At 33.0% G+C, this 17,223-nt stretch overlaps 1 protein-coding gene across 1 annotated transcript; it reads right to left on the minus strand.

The window, feature by feature from the left end:
• Window positions 1–525: 525 nt before the first annotated feature.
• On the minus strand, window positions 526–13,009 carry LOC143242781 (sodium- and chloride-dependent GABA transporter 1-like). The gene is made up of 13 exons (XM_076486266.1): window positions 12,716–13,009; window positions 12,478–12,609; window positions 12,129–12,354; window positions 9,938–10,070; window positions 9,059–9,193; window positions 8,407–8,510; window positions 8,083–8,213; window positions 7,683–7,795; window positions 4,539–4,674; window positions 3,694–3,798; window positions 2,544–2,644; window positions 1,014–1,184; window positions 526–663 (listed from the first exon to the last, which is right to left on the minus strand). The coding sequence occupies exons 1-13, from the start codon at window positions 12,924–12,926 to the stop codon at window positions 616–618; spliced, it is 1,746 nt and encodes a 581-aa protein (XP_076342381.1). The 5' UTR covers window positions 12,927–13,009; the 3' UTR covers window positions 526–615.
• Between the last annotated feature and the right edge of the window lie 4,214 nt (window positions 13,010–17,223).

The raw sequence follows: 17,223 nt of genomic DNA on the forward strand, positions 1-17,223 counted from the left end.
GTGTTAGTAATATAATCAAGTACTAAAGGAAGATCTGGTATTAGTAATGTGATGATGTACTAAAGAAAGACCAGGTGTGAGTAATATGATCATGTATTGAAGGATTCTCTAGTGTTAGTAATATGATGATGCACTAATGTAAGAACGAGTGTAGTAATACGATGGTGTACTAAAGGAAGCCAAGTGTTAAAATACGATTATGTACTAAAACAAGATCTAGATTTAGTAATATAATCATGTACTGAAAGAAGACCTGGTGTTAGTAATATTGTCATTTTCTAAAGGAAGATCTGGTGTTAGTAATATAATCATGAATTAACGGAAGACCTAGTGTTAAAAATATTATCATATACCAAACAAAGATCAAGTGTTAGTAATAAGATCACGTACTAAAGAAGGATCTAGTCACTAGATCAATTATACGTTGACAATCCAAGAAATACTTCACATTTAAATGTTAAAAAGTCTATGAATCTAGTGTTAGTAATATGATCACATAGACTTTTAACATTTAAATGTGAAGTATTTCTTGATTGCCAACGTATAATTTCCAATGTTTGACAGTTGATTCGTTTGAGTTTTGGGAAGCTCGAAATCTTCACCAAGTGCCTTTGTTTATTTCTTGGAAGGTCGAAGTGTAGGAGTTATGCCAGCAATCAGCCGCTGAAATGAAAAAAAAAAACGAATTCAATAGTTGAGGTATAACTTCCTAATCTGAATATTAACCTCATTTATCATCATAAATATTATATCTGGAAATATTAACATAAATGATATTTATACGTAAAGAAACTGGTGTATTTCAGTAATATTTTATTTGCCAACTTTGAGACTGTCTCTATAGTCAATATAAGTGTTGAAAATCTACTACAATATGATCATATACTAAAGGAGGATCTAGTGTTAGTAATATGATTATGTACTGAAGGAAAACATGATAATAAGTTTCAGTATAAATAATTTATCAATAATATTTAAAATTTTACTTTTGATAAAGACGAAAAGCAACTCACGTCCTTAAGAGAACCTGGTGTTACCAGCATAAAATGAAAAGCATATAACGGAATCCATAACATTGAAGCCAGGGCTATCCCCCAGCCTAAGACTTCTCCCCACCAAGGATAAACGTAAGTCTCTGCATACACCAAAGGCTTGTATCTCAAAACTGAAAACAGGAATATTCCCTAAAGGAAATATGTATTTAGAATTAGAAAAAGACATTCTCTGGTTCTCTGAATGAAACTGAAATAAAATTGAACATCATTTGTGTGTATATATATATATATATTAGCTACTAAAGATAAGGTATTTATTTATATGTTTTGATACTGTGAGAAACGTAACTGAGTTAACATAATGCCAGTTTTATCGAGTAAGTGAGAAAAATGATCTGTTATCACAATTAACATATAGTATTCTCACTTGCTGAATGTTCAAGGTTCATTTCGTTACTTACAGTGAACAAATGTACAAATCCAGGTCCTCCATTATCCTTAAATACTTTTATAACTCCACCATAGGTGAGGGTCAATACAGTTTACCGTAACTGAGATATGGCGTGGCTGTTTATGTCAATGTCAGTGGCCGAAATAAATAATACTATTATGCAATCTGTTGTGCTGAAATACAACTAGTTCTCAATATCAGAAGTGGCGATTGAGGCTCATTAAATGTATCGCCATCTATTGAATGACACCTCAAACAAAAATCAATAAAAAATTCACACTTCTGGTTTGGTTTGTTTTGAGTTTCGTGCAAAGCTACATGAGGTGTATATGCGCTAGTCGTCCATAATTTAGCGGTGTAAGACTACAGGGAAGGCAGCCAGTCATCATCACCCTCCTCCAACTCGTGAGCTTCTCTTTACAAACGAATAATGGAATTGACCGTTACATTATTACGTCCCCACGACTGAAAGGACGAACATATTTGGTGTGACGGGAATTCGAACCCACGACCCTAAGATTACGAGTCGATTGTCTTAAGCACCTGACCGTATCGGTCCTACATTTTGTGTATTCAAGATTTAAACAATTATAAAAATAATTGTGGTATGTGTAGCCATCATTTCTTTATCACATAATTATAAATAAAAGTACTGTGTGCTCAACATGAACAGGACTTTCAGTATGTCAAGATCCTGATTAAATACTTATTGATAAATGTTTTAAATGTAATACAAAAATTGCGGTTGTTAAAACTAAATTTAATTTTCAATGAACGGTGCCATCTTTAACACATAAAACATTAATGTTTATATCAGAATTGTGCCTTTTCAACCCTGAAAGGTGCCACAAACAAACTCCGATATCAGAGTTGAATTCAACAATCATAGAAATCTATCCTTAAATTTTCATTATTCCAGTTGGATTTTCAGTCGAATTTCGTCCTCTTCTTCTTGGAAAGGAGTCTGTGGCATTTAGGTGAGGACGTTTCTGGGACCAAACCCGAACTCACCATTAACATACCAATAATCGCGTGCTGATATAATCCACTAATTCCAATGTTATACTGTTATTGGTAATATAGGGTATCAAACTTACCAAACAAATGGCTGGAGAGACAAAAACCCAGGTAGCGAGGAAGTACCAGTTAGGCCGATATCCTGTCATCTCTTCAATGTTGCTAGACAACCTTTTTACACCTGAAATAATTTATTGTTATTAATATTTTAACAAATTTATTGTTTTACTGGTTGTTACCTTCACGTAAAAAAACCACTTGACATAAAACTTGAATTAACTCAAATCTACAAATTAAAAGTGTATTTGTTAATTAATAGTTCAAAGTTTATAATGAAAACAACTGAAAATCCCACAAAAGATTAAAAAAAAAAGGCCCCTGGTGGTTAGGGCGCTTGACTCGTAAACTGAGGGTCGTGGATCCGAATCCCCGTCAAACGAAACATGCTCGCCCTTTAAGCCATGAAGGCATTATAAAGTGATGATTAATCCCACCATTCGTTAGTAAAAGAGTATCCCAAGAGTTGACGGCGAGTGGTGACACCTAGCTGCCTTCTCTCTAATCTTATACTACTATATTAGTGATGCTAGCGCAGACAGTCCATATGTAACCTTCGCAAATTTAAAAAACAAAACAAAAGGTAAGAAGATAATTTAAAGGATGAATAGCGAATCTGATCCTTTGTGGAGATAAAGTTAAAAAAAACTAGAAAAAGTGAAGCGAAGAAAAATTAAGTTGTTAAAAACTATTGACTTTTGAGTACAATAATACAAGGATTAAATGTAATGAATAATTAACTATCATCTCTAAAGTGAAACTTGAGTAAGACACAATCTTCTACGGTTAACTTGAGAATAATATATCATCATCTTTAGGAGAGCTTGCACATAGTACAACAGCACATTCTAGAGTTAATTTCAGAATAATATATCATCATCTTGAATATAGCACATCAGCACATTCTAGGGTTAACTTGAGAATAATACAACAACATATTTTAAGGGTAACTTGCATATAGTACAACAGCATGTTCTAGGGTTAACCTGCATATAATAAGATACCACCCTTCAAGATTAACTTGTTTATTGTACAACAGCTCCTCCTAGGATTAACATACGTAAAATACATCATCACATTCTACGGAACAGAATAACAACATATAAATAAACAGATATATAAGAAGTGGGAAGTGGCGTAAGAAATAATGCAGGACATGCATTTGAAACTTACCATAAACCCATGTAATAGCTATAGTTTGAAAGAAAACAGTGAACAGTAGAGTCATTCCACTGGCAGAATAATAATCCATCAGTTGAAATATGTACATGCCCCCCCCTGAAAAGTAAAATGATTATTTTAGTGAATAATACAATCAGTTTAAAGAAATCCAATCAGAATTATTTATTAACAGTTTCGTTTTTATTAAATATATTTTATTACAAGTTACAGTTTCCATATTCTAGATACAAGATAACACCATGGTAAAGCCACAGAAATAAACAGATATATCAGAAGTGGAACGTTACTGAATAAATATAATAGTATTGGGAGTTGTGCTTATGGTAAGTTTTATTTATTACGTCATTTTTTACAGTGAATAAGATTTGTTTTAGACTATCCACCCAATATTAGACATCATGCACTACACACCCGACATAAGTCTTCATGTATTACACATTATCATGAGACATCATGCAATACACATCATCATTAGATCACGTACTACACACCCAACATCAGACGTTATGCACTACACATCAGCATTAGACATTACATACTAAACACTAAACATTTGACATCATGTGCAACACATCATCATTAGACGTCATGTACTACAGACCAATCATCACATAACAAACTGAGACAGTTATAGATATCTTTCTACAGGAACTAACATCTCTCTCTACAGCAGTACCTTACTGTTATCATCATTGACGCCATTAATTATGACGTCGTTTATTTTGGATGAGATGACGGCTTGAGTAACTTTTTTTTTTTGACGGACAAATGAAACATCTACCATAATGATATTTTCCTTTTACTCGTTTATTGATTTTTTTTTAATATTATGGAACATACCTTAGTGACCATTGGTAGGCCTAACATGTATAAGATGATAACAATTACTACGGTAAAAACTTCTCTTCGCGGTCTCAAAAGAGATGGCCATTCGTCCACGATACCTGTGATGAAAGTTTCCACGGTGCAGAACTGAAAAACAAAAACTGACCAATATCAGTACACATGTTGTCATAATATACAGATCAAAGTAACTTAATAACATAGTTAGACAGATCTATATAAATTGTATATGTACACTGCTAACCAAAATCTTAAGATCAATGAACAAAAAGAGAAAATATGCATTTTGCGTTGTTAGACTTAACCACATATTTGAGTAGAGCTTCGATAAAAGACAATAAGAAAAGGGAAAATAAAAATAAAAAACCTTTTTAGCATTTAATAGGAAAAATGTGAACACTATGAAATTAGCCTAAATACCAGTTGATCAAAAGTTTAAGACCGTACTGAAATGAAGCGTTAATCGGTAAACACGAAACGAAATTTAGTCATTTGTGTTTAAGCATTAGTATTGTCAACATCTTCCACTCGCATCTCCTGTGTAACATTGGGTACAAACATGGCAAAGGCAAAAAAGTTGACAGAGTTTGAACGTGGCAGCATTCTCGAACTGCAAAATTAAGGTTTCTCTGAACATGCCATCGCTGGTGAGACTGTGCGTAGTAAAACTGCTGTTGCAAATTTCTTAAAAGATCCTGAGGAATATGGAACGAGAATTTCAAGTGGTCAGCCCAAAAATATTTCGCCGACGTTGAGTAGGAGGATTCGACGGGTTGTCCGGCAAGACAACAGCCAATCGTCGAACCAGATTAAGGCCCTTACGGACACAGAATGCAGCTCAAGAACAATAAGACGGCATCTACGAGAGAAAGGCTTTAAAAATCGTAAACGTTTTCAAAGGCCACGCCTCCTTCCACACCACAAAACAGCTCAGTTAAACTTTGCTGAGAAGCACCAAACACGGGGCGTAGAAATGTGGAAGAAAGTTTTGTTTTCCGATGAGAAAAAAGTTAACCTGGACGGTCCAGATGGCTTACAACGTTACTGGCACGATAAGGATATCACACCGGAAAAAGTTTCTACACGACACAGTGGAGGAGGTTCCATCATGATCTGAGGTGCTTTCTCCTTCCATGGAACAATAGAACTCAGATTATTCAGGGCGTCAAACACCAGCTGGCCACATTAGCATGTTGGCGAGAGCATTTTTATTGACTGAAGGTTCCCGCTTGAGTGGAAATACCTGGATCTTTCAGCAAAACAACGCTGCAATCCACAATGCCCGCAGGACAAAGGACTTTTTGATGACGAATAACGTGATTCTTTGGGACCATCCAGCGTGTTCGCCCGAACTGAACCCCATTGAAAATGTTTGGGGGTAGATGGTAAGAAAAATCTATAGAAATGGACGTCAATTTCAAACAGTGCATGATATCCGTAAAGCCATCTTCACCACTTGGAATAATATACCAGCCAGCCTTCTGCGAAATCTTATATCGACTATGCCAAAGCGAATGTTTGCAGTTATTCGCAATGATGGCTGTACAACTCACTAATGAGACCTCTTATTGGGCATTTCCTACCCTGTTTGGGACTTCTTTCTGGTATGGTCTTAAACTTTTGATCAGCTAGTATTCAGACTAATTTCATAGTGTTCACATATTTCCCTATTAAATGCTAAAAAAGTTTTTATTCTTATTTTCCCTTTTCTTATTTTCATTTTTCGAAGCTCTACTCAAACAAGTGGTTGAGTCTAACAATGCAAAATGCAAATTTTTTTGTGTTAATTGGCCTTAAGATTTTGGCCAGCAGTGTATATATATTTAGTGAATTAATGTTTTATATAATAAAGTTTCAAACATACGTGTTATTATTTAGTTTGATAACGTAATACTTCATCTTGCGTGAGAGGACGTTTTAAGTTATTAGTTTCTGAAATAGAAGTTTATCTCTATGGATCACTGAAGAATGGTACTTTGAAATTTCTTGCATATTGAAATATTTAACCAGCGATAAACAGTTAAACAATATGTGGTTTCGCATCCATTGTTTGATTTGTTAGATATAAAATAGAACATAATGTAAACTCATGTGACGTGCAGCAACAAGTATATGTGCCACACAACAAACATGTGTTAGAGGTCGCAGTTGAAACACACAACAATCTGAAACTAGGACTAGAATAACGTGGTGAGATTTGTCGCAGGTATCAACCACGTAACTCATTAGTGACATATGTAAGAACTTACAAACATATGTAGCAACTGCAAGAGGTATTAACCATGTAGCTGATATAGTTCATTACTGTGACATGTGGCACATAACTAAAAAATGTAACACGTAACAGCCATGTAACTTGTTACTAATATATGTAATACGATAGGAAAACTTAGGAGGTATCCATCGTGAAGATGATATCTGTTATATGTAGCAAGTTACATACAATTGTAGGATGTAGCATACACACGTATTAACAATTGTATTGTAACTCGACACATGACTTGCAACCAAATATTTGATAGGGCAGAGGAGGAAATAAAATATATGATATTAGCAACACACCAGAAGGGCTAGTTTTGTTAAACTGAAAAATTATATGTTACACGCACACCAGGGAATAATATATGGGAGTCATGGAGTTAAACAGTTCGTAGCTTCTACCGTTAGCTCCTGTTGCTACTCAGGTTGTGAGTGTAATTAATGACAATGATATCCTTTCATTTCATCAACTACAAGTTTTACAAATTTCACGTACTAGCCTTACGTTCATTGAGGGATTGGCAGAATTTCTAAATCCCAAAAAACAGTCGCAACTTGCTAATTGTTTTCCCCTTACCTATCGGTTCTCTCGTATATCTCTTGTTCTTTGTTGAAATGTGTAATTGGGTAAAATGTAACGGACGTACTAAATAACACCCGCACGTTAACGTTACTCACGTTTTTATACTGCTGAAATTGTTTATTTCACTTCCAAGGAGATTCCATACGTTGAACCACGCACAAGACGTTAAAACTCCCACCAAGCAAACGATAACAGAAACGTATAAATTTAAAACAAAAACGAAAAGACAGTGTTTAATCCCTGAATATTTCACAATGTTGACGTACATTAACACATAAACATATTATCTGCTCACCTGACTGTTTATGCCGAGGATTAGCAGCATGAAGAAGAATACAGTTGCCCATAGAGGTGAATTATGCAACTGTGAAACAACTTCAGAGTAGGTGATGAATGCCAACCCTGGACCTGAAGAAAATACATCATGTTAGATTATATCTAAACAAGGACCGTGTTTGTACTCTGAAAATAACACAGCAGGTCACTGTCTGATAATACTTAGTGTATATTAAGATGTTGATACACTGTAACTTAACAATAGACGTTCATTTTAAATGTTTTAGAACCAAGATTAAAAAAATATATATTAATAAAGTTTGTTCTGAAATATTCTGTTACACGTTGATTTTGTACAGAAACAGAATTTTTAGTGTTTATATAAACAACTGAAGCACTAGAAGACTGAATTATCTTACCGGACTTTACAACGTCAGCAACTTCAGTCCCGTCACCTTTCAAGTAGGCCATGTGTCCGAGGACGGAAAATACAACGCTACCAGCAAATATACTGGTAGCAGGGTTAATAAGACAAAGAATATATCCGTCTCTAGAAATAAAGATAGAGAAACAATTATGAATGTGTGCAAAGTGTACAATAATATCCATGGAAACAGAAACACTGAAAGAATAACAAATACAGAGTATAGAGAATTATTACATTATTGAACATTTTGTGCAAATCATTGTTAAATAATTAAATTAAAACATAAGAAAACATTTCTTAAGAGTTTGTTTGTTACCGGAAGAAGTTGTGGCTAAACTTGTTGTAACTTCCAAGAGTTACGACGGAACCGAAACCAACACCAAAGGTGAAAAACACTTGCGTTCCTGCTGTCACCCAGACCTAATAACATTAATACAATAAATTAATACTGATTACAAAGAGTTCACTTCTTTAAATTTAACACTAATTTAGTTTAGTTTCGTTTTGATTAAAGAATTATTAACTAGTATTAAAGATTGATAGCAAATAAACGAAAAAAAATCGCTTGACAGTTACTGATTAACAATGACACTGTTTTCACTAAAGACGTAAATTACAGTTACATTAGATGGGAAGTTTTATTTGTTGCCCAGTCTGGTTGTTAGTGTTTGTCTTCAGCGTCAGGGGCATTAAAATGTACGGTTAATCCTACTATTCGTTGGTAAAAGAATATGCCATTGGTTCTGTCCAACAACCTTTAACATCTAACATTAATATTTACTGGTGTTTATATCGTATATGAATGTAATAATGATAACATTGGAATATTAATATCATAACAATAACACTTAAATCTCAATATAGTAACAATAACACTTAAATCTCAATATAGTAACAATAACATTTATATATGAATATAATAACAATAACATTAGTATATGAATGTAATAACAATATCATAAACGAACCTTGGGATCCAAAAGTTTGTCAAATTGTGGACTAATGTAAAAAAGTAGTCCATCTCCAGCGCCCTCTAACGTCACTCCACGAATAAAAAGAACGATTAGAATGACGTATGGAGTGACTGCTGACACCTCAATAATCTGCAAACAATGAACAAATAATAAAGTAAAACAGTCCGAAGATATGAAATAATTAATGCCAGAAACATTAAAGATTATTGGATTAAATAAAAGGTGATGTTTTCTTATGATTACTGTAATTGTGTTTTATGTCGTTAGGTGATGTTTTCTTATAATTACTGTAATGGTGTTTTATGTCATTAGGTGATGTTTCCTTATAATTCATCATTAGGTGATGTTTCCTTATAATTACTGTAATGGTGTTTTATGTCATCAGGTAATGTTTTCTTATGAATACTGTAATGGTGTTTTATGTCATTAGGTGATGTTTTCTTATGATTACTGTAATGGTGTTTTATGTCATTAGGTGATGTTTCCTTATAATTACTGTAATGGTGTTTTATGTCATTAGGTGATGTTTTCTTATTGGTTATTACTGTAATGGTGTTTTATGTCATTAGGTGATCTTTCCTTGTGATTACTGTAATGGTGTTTTATGTCATTAGATGATCTCTCCTTATGATTACTGTAATGGTGTTTGATGTCATTAGGTGATGTTTCCTTATGATTACTGTAATGGCGTTTGATGTCATTAGGTGATCTTTCCTTGTGATTACTGTAATGTTTTTTGTTACTATGTGATCTGTTCTTGTAATTACAAAATGGTGTTTTATGTCATTAGGTGATGTTTCCTTATGGTTACTGTAACACTGTTTTATGCAATCTTTCCTTTCTTTCCAAGTTTTATTTTAGTTTAAATCTTACCTTGCCACTTCTCAGTAGACCTTTCCAGATGACGAAATAAACCACAAACCAGGCAAGTAACAAACACAAACTCAGTTCCATGTTCTCACCTCCCAAGTCATGTAATCCCGAAGTAATCTGTAATGTTCGACGCCTTCAAAAGAGTAATAAATACTGTTTTATTGAAATGTACTATTAAACCAATTTCAGTTAGGATTTCATAATTTTTAATTTTTGAGTATTAAATGATAAAACTGTCTACTATGGTATTATAAGTACCTTTCAAGCCAATAATAGAAACAAGGAAGGTTATTTAAAAACCAATTATACCTAGAAATATATGTCCTAAACTTTATCTTACAAGATTAACAATAAGGTTAACTGGGTAAAATTCTCACAAGGTACATGGTGCATCATAACTGGCACATGAGGTGTCCATTATTATTACAGTCATTGTTAGTTGAGTCTATTCCTAGATGTAGCTACAGTAAGCATCATCTGTTTTTAACCAACTTCTACAAAATATACGTATAACAAACATTATAACAGAATTAAAATTAAACAGTTATTTTGAATTATCAATCTTATTTCTAAACCATGAGTCACAACAAATAATGTAAGTGGCCATTGCATTATGTTGTCAGATAAAATCCAGACACTGATGTCAGACTAGTCAGCAGGTATGTAAAATCATTTAAGGGTTAGAATTTGAGTGCTTAGAAACGTAATATCTCAACTCCTACTGCCTTTCATAGGGCTGCAGCAACTGTGAGAAGGCAGTTACGCTTAATATTCAGATACAACCTTAAAAGCATCCTAAAAATTCTAAAAGTTGAAACTTCCAACCTCCACTATTTTATTTAAAAATGATATTAAACAAAATTTAATCAAATTTAAAATTAAACTTTAATAGAAAGATGTTTGAATTCAAAATTTAACAATTATTTTACAAATATTTAAATTTTCTCTCATTTATATAAAACACTACTATTAATATTAATTTTAGGTGTTAACATATCTGCTAAAAGAAGTATCTTACATTCTAATACAAATTATCAAAAGTAATCATATTTTTTATATTTTTATCTTTAACTTTGTCATTGTTAAGCACAAAGATACACATTGAGATATCTGTTACTTGCATTATAAGTCTTCAGACAAACCGTTATGCCACTAGGAAGCCACCTTTACTTCTTTTTTTTTACTATTACAAGTATTTATTTCAATTGAAATTCTAATACAAATAATTTTATTTAAAAATCAGTAGTTTTGTTTTGAAAATCATTGTATAATTTATAAGAATAAGGAGTTTTTCTTCAAAATATTTTCCTTTTTTTATTAGTAGATTTACATTGTATAACTTTCTAAGATAGTTATTTTGACGTTAGTTTGTTGTTGTTTTTTTAATTTCGCACAAAGCTGTTTTGTTTGTTTGTTTTTTGGAATTTCGCACAAAGCTACTCGAGGGCTATTTGTGCTAGCCGTCCCTAATTTAGCAGTGTAAGGCTAGAGGGAAGGCAACTAGTAATCACTACCCACCGCCAACTCTTGGGCTACTCTTTTACCAACGAATAGTGCGATTGACCGCCACTTTATAACGCCCCCACGGCTGAAAGGGTGAGCATATTTGGTGCGACCGGGATTCGAACCCGCGACCCGCAGATTACGAGTCGCATGCCTTACGTGCTCGGCCATGCCGACGTTAGTAAATGAATGTTTGTTAATGGAATTTATTTCAATAGAATTGGGAAGATCTTTATTACTCTGAGATTTACCTAGATTGAAACTTAATTGTAAAGGATTAGTTGTTTGTTCTACATGCTTAAACCACATATATTATAAGTTAATAAATAAATTATATTATCATTTTACATCGTGGTATATCTTAAAATAAATGTTGAAAATCCACTGTGGCTGGACAAGTTAAACATTTTGGACTATCGACAATATATTTTTCATAAATTAAAGTAGAAAAATATAAATTACTGGTAAACAGTTAACTGGACTAAAAACCAGTGTACAAATGTGGAAAATGAATAAATAATAACATTATGTTGATAGAAAATAGTTATTTAATTGTACTCCCATTGTAATATATATATGTATATATATACATAGAAAACAATATTCTGAGAACACTAGATCCAAATACGACTTTTATTTATTGATCGAAAATAAAAGATTCATCTGAAAAATAAAAAATTAAACCTACTCCCAGAATTCGGTTACAGGTGATTTTGCTTCGGTGGCTGTAATATTAAGATTCGTGATGTTGGTTCCCTCTTTCATACAGTATTTTGTGTTCCACCAATTACCACACGATTCCCAAGGCAGTGGTGACGTCATTGAGGAAAAGAAGTAGAATATAGTCCAAGCTATTATCACCACGTGGTAGATATTATAAAGACAAACGATGGTCATTGAAGCAAAGCCAATTCCTAGTGAAAGTATAGATTACATAACATAAGAACTGTTGACATATTTGAGACACAAGTATGAGTTATATTTATCCGGAAAAGGTGAAAAATACCAAGGCATTAGAAGTGAACAACAATAGCTACCTTTAAAGATAGGAACTAAATTCCAGACCCCGATACCACCAACGCTGAGGTACTGACCAATGGCCACTTCCAGGAAGAATAGAGGAGCAGCACACAAGACTAAACAGATGAGGTAGGGAAACAAAAATGCCCCTAAATAACAAACAACAACATATAATCCATTAGAACCATCGATTTAACATTTAGTAAGGTAAAGGTTTCATGTATATTTTGTTGGATTAAACCACAAGACACATACCTCCACCATTTTCATAACACAAGTATGGAAATCGCAATACGTTTCCAAGACCGACAGAGTAGTTTATAGAACTTAAAACAAAGTCCAGTTTTCCTTCCCATTCCCAACGTTCTGGTTCTTTCTCCTTATCTGGACTTGTTACCGACTGGATCATTTCATCAGGTATTGTGATCACTACCGACTGGTTCATTTCATCGGGTATTGTGATCATTTCCACTCCATTTTCTACACTGACGGCTTCTGATGTTTCATTTTCAGGAGATATGTTATCCAAAGACGTAACTTTAACACAAGCAAATGCTGTAGAAAACAAAATACACTGTCAAGACATATATGTATATATATATATAGTTGAAAAAGCATACAGTTATATACATGTACAGTTGAAGCGATGAAGAAATAAATACACCTCAGAAAACCAGTAAAATAAATTTGTTTAAATGTTCTGTTTCATTTATTCCATTAGACACAACTTCTAAGTGCACCCACACCCTAAATTGTTTCATTTAAAACCATTTTCATGTGCACATATACACAATAATTTATCTAGGGAGACATTAATTCAGTACAATCAAATACATTATGTAACTGTGCGTTCCAAGAGATGTCATTTATGTATATTTACGTTTTATTTAAGTAGATCAATTTTTAAGTTTTGTTTGTTAAAATTTTTATATTTTAAACTGCCACAATTTCTTCTTTGTTTATATAGTTTTCTAAATTTCTTAAACAAATTTTCGAGCATAAAAACCTAGAAATGAAATTCAGAAAGATAATATTAAAACTGAGAATATATTTAACAAAATAATTCCAACATTGCAAAGTCGTTGTCATCCTTATGTACATTTATTAAAGCCAGGATTGGTCAGAAATTAGGATATTTCTTCGTTCTGCACTTTATTGGTTGATTTTCTGTTCACCCTTTGATTTAATAAAGCAGTAAGTAAAAACCAGTAGAAAGGTGTTTTCTGCTGTTTGTTGTTCGGTTGCTGTGTGAAGTTCATGTCCCGTGCTTCAAACGTCCACTCTTTTCCTAAGTTAGTTAATATAGTAGTCCTAATATATTCTTAAGTGAGATTTGAAAGTGAAAAACTCTGCCCGTAGCAATTTTATTTCCTTGACGTCATGACAGGTCTGTTAAAGAAAAGTTACCAAAACCTGAAGGTCGTTTTGTCGGTCAGTTCTGTTTGTGTCTCAATAAAACGTACATAACAAATCTTACTCCAGTTTCCTTATTTTTATAAACATCAGTCACTTAAAAACTTCTTAGTGTTAAATAAAAAAATTAGTTACTTACGATGAGGTGGTGACTTCCTCATTTTAAATTAACAATATACAGTCGCCTAAGATGTAATTTTCACCTTCAACTGTTATAACAACAACAAAAAACAAAACATTTACTTATGATTTGATAGTACCTTCCATATGTTAGAATATCAATAGTTAGACGCTTAAGGTGTAGTGTTCACTTCCAACATAACAACAAAACAACATTTACTTATGATTTGATTGTACCTTCCATATGTTAGGATATCAATAGTTAGACACTTAAGGTGTAGTGTTCACTTCCAACCGTTATAACAACAACAACAAAAACAAAACATTTACTTATGATTTGATTGAACCTTCCATATGTTAGAATATCAATAGGTAGTCGCTTAAGGTGTAGTGTTCACTTCTTACCGTTATAACACCAACAACAAAACAACATTTACTTATGATTTGATTGTACCTTCCATATGTTAGAATATCAATAGGCAGTCGCTTAAGGTGTAATATTGACCTTCAGTTGATCGGAGAACAAAACCAGTAATCTGAGAAGTGATATTGGCTATGTGTTGAGATAAAATATTCATTCAGTGTTGTTGAGTTTATCAACAAGTGCGAATAATGAATGACGTGTAGTGATTTGTTTATAAAAAATGCGACGATTTGTCCTGATTTCTTTGAGTATTACAATTTGAACAATTGTTAGTCAAGTCTAGCACTACAACACTTGCAAATGTGTTTACAGTTATGAAACTTGAAATAGTGGTTATAAAATAAATTGAAACACTTAAGGTAAGTACATGTACCTCTTTTACTGTTATGTATGTTTTAGGTTAAGATTAAAACACAGCCGGCTTCATTTCGATACTAAATGTGAATCGTATTTGATTAACAAAGATATATAAAATAAACACGTCTTTCGCTTCATAACAAAACCTGTCACGTCATCTAATACATGGCCTCAAATGAAAATCTGGTGGACAAAAAGAATGGTGTGTCTTACTGTTAGACATACATTAATACTAAAATGTCGTTCTTCGCCAGCTGATGTAATTAATACCATTTCCTTTAGCATAGTTAGTTTAATGTTTCATATGCGATAAACAACAGAAATAACCGTATTTCTTACTAAATATTATTAAACACAAAGATTAATACATTTGACTTATAACAACAAAACAGGAACGAAACGTTTCATATTCCAAGCTGGTAAAAAAACTGTGTCGATAACGATGTGATATTCAGTTTTAAAATTTGATTTGTATTCCAACCATTTGTTTTAAAGGCGGGGTAATCTCACCTGGAAACCAATGCTATAGCTGTTTCTTACAATGGAAAATGTGATATGAAAAACGAGAAAAAAACGTTACAAAAGACACCGAATGTTGTGTTCTCTTTCTTCTCGTTTAAATAAAATTACCCAATTGCTTTTTTCTATGGTTTATTCTCGTATTGTAGGTGATGTTCACTATACTATTTTTGCCTGTTTGTTATTATACTTTAAGAGTAAAATATTTCCTCTATTATAAAACACTTACGAAAAAAACACAAACAACTATGAAGGCTGTTGAAATAAATCTGTGCATCTAAAAGCACAGAAACAAAAGTAAGCACCTCCGTATTCACATACCAATTTCCGCATCTGCACGAGAATTTACGAAATAAGCACCTACACGCACGCCTATACTGGTAATGGAATATATAAAATAAGCACCTGTGCCGTCATTTAGAAATTTATGCACTTTCACGTGCGTGTACGAAGGCAAGTTCATGTGCGTTGATCTACCAATTTATCTATCTGTGTGCAAATGTGCTAAAATAAGTATTTCTTTAAACCTGCATGTACCAATTTACACATTACTGTGCCCATTTACGAAAATAAACATCTGCACGCGTGTCTACAAGCTTAGTATTTATCGTGCTCATATACTTTGATAAACTCCTAGACGCAAGTCCAAAAATAAGCACCTGCGCGCTCATCTAAGAAGTACAACACCTGCGAGTATGTCTACCAATTTAATAATTTCTGGCAAAAATAACAAAATAAGAATCTGTGCGCGCATCTAAGATATTCAATACTTGATATGGCATTTATCAATTAATTAACTTCGCTAACATTTAACAGAACAAGCATCTATGCGAGCTTCCACAGAATTAACACCTGCACGCTCAACTACAAAATTAACACTTGCGCGAGAATGTTGCAATTTACCCACCAGTCCTCGTATATTGGAAAATAAGCACATGCGCGCGCATTTTAATTTCGCACAAAGCTACTCGAGGGCTATTTGTGCTAGCCGTCCCTAATTAAGCAGTGTAAGGCTAGAGGGAAGGCAACTAGTCATTGCTACCCACCGCCAACTCTTGGGCTACTCTTTTACCAACGAATAGTGAGATTGACCGTTACATTATAACGTCCCAAAGACTGGGAGGGCGAGTATGTTTGGTGCGACGGAGATTCGAACCCGAATACCTGATCATGCCGGGCCTTCGTTAGTTTAAACAATATCGAAAATTCATAGAATCTTATTTATTTCCTAAAATAATTTGTCTACAAATTGGAAACACATTATGGCCCATATTATTGATTAGGATTGATAAGAAAAACACTTTAATGTTTTAAATTTTTAAATTTTAAACTTTTCCGAGGCTATAACATCACTTCCGCGGTAGAAGAGTGTTAAATATTAGGATTTGCAAAGCTAAAGTAACGGGTTGGATTTTCCTCAGTGTACATCGCAAATAGCTCATGTGGCTTTGATGTAAGAAAACATACATAAACACAATAGAACACCATCATCGGTTTTCACTATATTTGATACATACTTTGGTTAAAAAGGGAAACGTGTCATTTCAACGCAAGAGGTTATATTCTAAACATACATGCATATGTATATACACACACATGTATATAAAATTATTAGTATTCTACAATGAATAAATTAATCTCATTAATATTAACTTAATTATATTTCGAAATTATATTTTCACAAGAAAACTCAGCACTTACAAATTAATCTAAACCTAACAAGATTTAGGCTTTACTTTGGCCAATTAATTTGGCCAATGGTGGTAATAACGAATTTCATCACAATACATGAAAAATTAAATTTTTTTCTCACCTAATATAATTGAAATATTATTCAGGTATTTGAAAATATAGTAAGGTTCTAATGTGTAAAATATTAAAATTATATTTATCAATATTAATCTCGCAAACTTGTTTTCACTGTGAATCT

This window comes from Tachypleus tridentatus, unplaced genomic scaffold (assembly GCF_004210375.1).
Source record: "Tachypleus tridentatus isolate NWPU-2018 unplaced genomic scaffold, ASM421037v1 Hic_cluster_2, whole genome shotgun sequence".
NCBI lineage: Eukaryota > Metazoa > Arthropoda > Merostomata > Xiphosura > Limulidae > Tachypleus > Tachypleus tridentatus.